At 54.9% G+C, this 6,024-nt stretch overlaps 1 protein-coding gene across 1 annotated transcript in view; it reads right to left on the bottom strand.

The window, feature by feature from the left end:
• The window catches only part of CDH23 (cadherin related 23), a 359,724-nt gene that overhangs the window by 65,661 nt on the left and 288,039 nt on the right, over positions 1-6,024 (bottom strand). The window contains 1 exon segment of the mRNA XM_032423932.1: positions 5,662-5,889. Within this exon segment, the coding sequence (XP_032279823.1) occupies positions 5,662-5,889 (228 nt within the window).

The raw sequence follows: 6,024 nt of genomic DNA, 5'->3' as shown, positions 1-6,024 counted from the left end.
TCCCTGCTCGGCAGGGAGTCTGCTTCTCCCTCTGACCCTCCTCCCTCTCATGCTCTCTGTCTCTCATTCTCTCTCTCTCAAATAAATAAATAGAATCTTTAAAAAAAAAAAAAAAAAAAAAGAAAAACCGAGGCTCCAAAAGATTGGTGTCTTGTGACAAGAAGTGAACGTGGAACTGGGACTAAGACTTGGGTCTTCTGCTTTTCAGGCCTGTGCTCCTTCATCTTCACCGAACTGAATGGCATCAGAGGCCAGGACTTGGACCTGCTTATGGCACACACCACGGCTGGGGGGTGGGGAGGGGCCGTGAATCTGGGCCCACAAGCCCAGGGCTCCATTTCTTTTGCTTCGTTCTCGCCACTCCCCTTTCTGCCTGGCAGTGCCGAAGCCACAGGACCCCTCGTGGGCACGGTGGCTTGTGCCCCCAACTTGCTTACCACGGGGGAGGGAAAGGAGAAGCTCTCAGCTGACTGACCACGGAGCCCCAGGGTCTCTGGGAGGACCTGACAGGATGCATGCGCCGCATTTGAGCAGTTGCAGAACAGCCCTCAGGACGCAAGACAAGGGAAGGATCTGAATGTCATCACGCTGGGCCGGAGAAGGCTGGCTTACTTGGTGTGCAGCACAGGGAGGGGCCAGGCTGGGGTTTCCTGAGCTTGAGCCAGGGGAAGCAGGCTTCCTCAACAACAGCAGGCTCCAAGTTTAATACACAGAAGAGCTCTTGGCCCTAAAGACAGGAGGTCAGCTGCCAAGAGCAATGTCCCCAGCTCACAGACTTTCTCTGCTGGCAACTCTTGGGCCAGCAAGTGGGCGGTGGGTGACCTCTGTCCTTCTCCCTGGACAGGTGACTTCTGCAGGTCCCCACCAGCCTGAGATGCCAGAGCTGGTTGGCTGGGATTTTCTAACCTGCTGGCTGCGATTCGTGTGGCAGGGAAACCTCCCGTCAGGCCCTCCCTCTCTCCATCCTCCTGCCAAGGTGCCTCTGTGGCTGGGGCTCAGCTCCTGACCTCCCAGTTGCCTTCCGTCCTTCCTCCCCCGGCCCGGCCCTTCCTCTTGAAGGGGCCTCCCTGACGGCCACTTAGACCCCTCCCCCCAGCCGGGCCTCCCTTGCCTGCGGCCTGGAGCTAGCCAGAGGGCACGGGCTGTACAATGATTTCCCCTGGCTGGGTGGCACACCATTGTGTGACAGGCCTGGGTTGGTCCGGATGCCCCTTGCTGCACAGCTGTTCCTAGCTCTGGGTGATACAGGGCTAAAAGCTGGGTGGGACAGGAATGTACAGTTCTCAGGAAATTGGGGGAAGGGGGGCCAGGGTAAAAAGAAAAGATAAGAGGGCTCAGATACAAGATTTCTCTTGGTGGCTGAATCCCAGGCCCCCTGCTAAGAGAGCTTCACTCCGTAAGTCACAGATGCGAATGACGTCTTTTCCAGAAAACCTTCCCTGGTTCCTGCCTCCAAGTTCCTGGCACTTTATCACATCAGAGAGTGGTAACTCTCTGTTACGTGTCCATCTCCCCTCTAGTTTGGGGGCTCCTGGAGGACAGGACTGTACCCAACTCATGTCTGACTCCCGAGCCTCTAGCACAGGCCGGGCACGTATTTGGTGTTGAATGAAAGGAGGAAAGAGGAAAGGAGGGACTCTTACTTGCCCCTGTGAGGCTGGTCCTGTGCCAGTGATGGCTGGCTTGGACCAGGCAGATAACTGTAGGTGGAAACAACAGGTCAGTGTGTGGGTCTGCCGGGCATCTCTGGACAGATACATGCAGGGTGGCATCCACCCATAAGACCATGGTGACCTTTCTTGGAACCTTGGGATGCTCCTCAGGGCTCTGGCTGGTGCAGGAGGGCTTAAAACAACCCTATCCTCGAATACCCAACCAGTGAAATCTGCCCAACAGCAGGGAAGGGACCTCCTCTGGTCACCTCTGGCTTGGCCCTCAGTTTTGTGCTTGACCCTGGGGGTTCACCAGCCAGAGGGGAAGCAAATCTGCAGGGGTCCAGTGCTCCTTGGAGGCAGATGCCAATCATGGCTGGGCACTGGCTGCAGGGCCCTTGCTTGCGGCTTGTGCCCTGTCCTCACCCTGGCTCAGCTGTCCAGGGAAGAAGTGGAGGGGGCACGCGAGAAAGTAGTGCAGTCAGTCCTTAGGGCAGACCCCAGAGACAATGTCACCGGAAGGATATATAGATAGAGAGCCGCACTCTTGGCTCTGAATGCTGCCACGGGCCTGAACTACGTGCGGCTCCTCAAACCCACCCCTGGTCTTTGCTTGATCTTAGGCCTTTGTTCAGGTGGATCTCTGGGTCCAGGATATGCTTTGTTGTGCTAACGATGACTGAGTGACAAGACAGCCCAGCTGTCACCTCCTCCAAGAAGCCTTCCCCAAGCCCTTGTTAGTGCTCCTCAATGCAGCCCCATCTGCACCTTGGCCCCTGTGCTTGGAGAGCCTCAGTGCCTTCCTTACTCGGAGGCCTTTTACTATGGCAGGGACCAACACTGTTTCCTCCCAGTATCCCTGGGGCCTGGCACATAGTGGGCATTCAGGGAACACTGTCTGCCTGAATGAACGAATGAATGAACGAACGATTGAATGAACGAACAAATATCCTCTAATGCTCAGTTCTCAACTATGCTCCTGTGGTCACTGCAATTCTTCACCGTCGCGTGTCCCTTACAGAAGTCAAGTACCAGGGATCTTTCCTCAACCTGAAGCAGCAGGAAAAAAAGTTGAAAGGATAGATTCCTTTTGACCTAAAAAATGTCTCCTGTAAATCTTTTCCCAGCTGGTCCCTGATGCTGTTTGTCCATAGCATGGTGTTACAGCCCAGGAGCCCATATACATATTTCCTCGGTGATGGCCTCAGGGAACCCCACGCCTGATCCGAGTCATCTAGAAGGTGCTTTCCAGGGCCCGAGCTGGTGATGGCCAGAATGAGGAATGTAGAGAAAGGGAGATTATACCTCTCACCACCTAACTTCTTGTAGTCTTAGCAGGGAGCTGGAAAGCCCGAGATCTGCTTCGAGGTGGGGCCAGAATATCAGGGACCCATGTGTGAGGAGGCAGTGCTCATGGGTCTCCACTGGGCTAGGTTGGGTCTCTGGGGGCGGGGGGTGGGGGGTCAGGGTGTCTGTCAACAGATGGAAACTTTCTGGCCACAGGGACCAGTCCCAAGTTCTGCAGGAACTGCTTGAGTAGCGGCCCACCCATTCCTGGTGGTTAAATGTGGCTGGGGTGATTTCACATTTCCCTAATTGTCCTTTCTTCTGAAGACCAAAAGGAAGCCAGATGTCACCTCTAAAACTCAGGGTCTCAGAATGTCAAGGGTCTCACTGACTGCCTCCCCAGGAAACTCTAGGACTGTGGGGAGCGGGGAAGGGGGGAGCAGGGGTGAGATCGCTGTGTTTGCTGGCCTAGGTCAGGATGAGGAGGGGCACATGCTCTCAGTTTCCCACCGCAGATCTGTTCTCTGCCCTTCCCTCACTAACAAGCTCTGCTTTTGTTTGAGTGATATATCTGGCTTCCAGGTAATAAGCCAGTCCTGACAATCCTGTCATTTTTTTCCAATCTCCTTTGCAGTGAGGTGCCCATATGAATCTTTTCTGGCCACAGACATAAGCAGAACTCTGGAAAATAGTTCTGGAAAAACTTTTGCTTTCTTGATAAAGGGGCAGAAATGGCTTGCATAGCTCTTTGTTTTCTTTTCATTTCCTGCCTTGAATGCTGACATGATGGCTGGTGCTATAGCAGCCATCCTGTAACCATGGGGGAAAGGCCAAGAGGCATTAGCTCTGACATCACCGAGCACAAAACCAACATTTGTAATTCTCTCCAGAATTTTTGTTATGTGAATAAAATGCATTCTGATTTATTGATGACTATAAAGTTTCTGTCACTTGTAGCCAAACACATCTCTAAAGGCCATTGGCGAGATGACCAGGATGATGACTTGCCCTGAAGCCAGGTGCAGTTGCGGGGGGGGAGGGGTGTCAAAACGGAGTCCTTCCATGTCACCATAGTAACTGATACCCCTACCCCCTCAGGCAGTTATATGTGTCCTGTAAACATGCCTCTCTTTGGCTCACTGGGTGGGGACGGCTAAAGTGATTAGTGGGGACATTGGCAGCTCTGGAGCTGAGGATGCCCAGGGTGTGCCCAGAGCCAGTCCCATAACCTCAGCATCTCAGAATGTGGTTTCCTGGGATTGGTCAAATTCCACCATCCTCCCCAGAGACACTCCAGATAAACAGCCCAGCCCAGGCCTGCTCTGACCCCACAGTCCATAGGGCTGAGCCAGAGGGGACGGGTCTAACAGAGTCACCCGTAGGGGGCAAAGGGACAGGGCTGAGGCCTCATGTATGATCAGGTTCCTAGGGCGGACAGAGTACAAAAATGTCCCCAATCCTTTACACCTCCCTGTATCCACACTTTTTACAACTCATTTGCAACTCATTCCTTCAAAAGATAGAGTGTATTTCTCCACACCTTGAACCTGGACTGGCCTTGTGACTTGCTTTGGCCAACAGAATGTGCTAGAAGTAACCTCAGCCCAGTTCCAAACCTGGACTCAAGAGGCCTTGCATGCCTCCACGGTTTCTCCTGGACCCTTTCTAGCTCCACGTGAACAAGTATAGGCTAGCCTTCTGGAAGAGGAGAGACAGGTGGCCCTGTCACCCCAGCTGATAGGTGGCCAACCCCCAAAAGCCCAGCCATCCAATGACACACAGCTGCCCCCCTCCAACCCCAACAAAGCGGGGAGCCCAGCTAAACCAGGTCTAAATTGCCAGTTTGCAGAGTTGGTGCTAAATCAATGGTTGTGTTCGTCTCTCCATTTGGTTTGGTTTGCGATGCAGCATTACCGCGCCCGTACACAGCCCATACGATCGTCCTCCTCAGGGTTGGCCAAGCACTTCCGCAGACATGAGCTTATTCAATTCCCCAGACACCACCTAAGAGGAGATAGCATCTCCCTTTACGGATGACGAGACCCACATTCCGAGAGGTTCCGACTTGCCAGCGATCGCACAGCCAGCTCACAGGACTCCTGACTCCAAATCTCCCACCCAGCCCATTGCCCCCAGACCACCTCGCCCTCTGGTCCCGCAGGGCACACCTCCTTCTCCAACCTGGCAAACCTCGCACATTGCCTTGGGCGGGGGCTCTGCACCAGATGGAACCAAGAACATCAGTCCCTTCCAACCTGGACATACTGCGACAGCGTGTCACAGCAATGTGACAGAGGGGAAGAGGCCAGAGAGCACCTTTTCCTATTTGGCACGGGGTGTGGGTGAATGCAGTCTCGTGGGCACACAGCTTGACAAGTGGAGTGGGGGCTGGCCAGGCCCCGAGGTATAGGCTCACTCCGTACCATCCCACAGAACGGCTCTGTTTGCGCAAAGAGGGCTCAACAGAGGCTCGGGGCAGCTGCAGGTGCAGGACAACAAGCGCACGAGTCCTGCACACGCGGGGCCTCCCTAAATACACACGCGGGTCCTCCATAAATACTCACAGGCGGACCTTCTAAGGGCACGACAGAGGAGTTGTCAAAGATTAACCCACCTCGGGCATTCCACTCCCACCCATCTTGTTCCCCTCCCGCCCCCCGCAGAGAAGGCAGAGCTGTCCTTCAAGCACCCTCCCCTCCCTGCAGCTGCCCCCATTACTCACGGACAGGGTGGGGGTGCCTTCGTCCTCCACGGTCACCACCAGGTGGTAGAAGCTCTGGCGCTCACGGTCGGGCGGGGCAGGCCGTGTGGCGATCTCGCCACTGATCCGGTCCATGCGGAAGGTCATGTCCTCATTGCCCTCAGTGATATAGTAGGACAGGACGCTGTTGATCCCGATGTCACGGTCGGTGGCTCTCACCTGGACCACAGCAGTACCCCCACCCACGTTCTGCGGGGAGAACAGGAAAGAGGTCATTCCGGATTCAGAGCCCCCGGGGGCCCAAGGGCTTCACGTGGGCCTTTAGAGAGCTTTGCTCTGTCTACTGTGGAGCACCGAGCAGGAGGATGAAGATGCTGGTGGTGA

The sequence above is a fragment of the Phoca vitulina genome, unplaced genomic scaffold (genome assembly GCF_004348235.1).
Source record: "Phoca vitulina isolate PV1807 unplaced genomic scaffold, GSC_HSeal_1.0 scaffold29, whole genome shotgun sequence".
Classification (NCBI taxonomy): Eukaryota; Metazoa; Chordata; class Mammalia; order Carnivora; family Phocidae; genus Phoca; species Phoca vitulina.
This window is presented reverse-complemented; position numbering and strand designations above follow the sequence as displayed.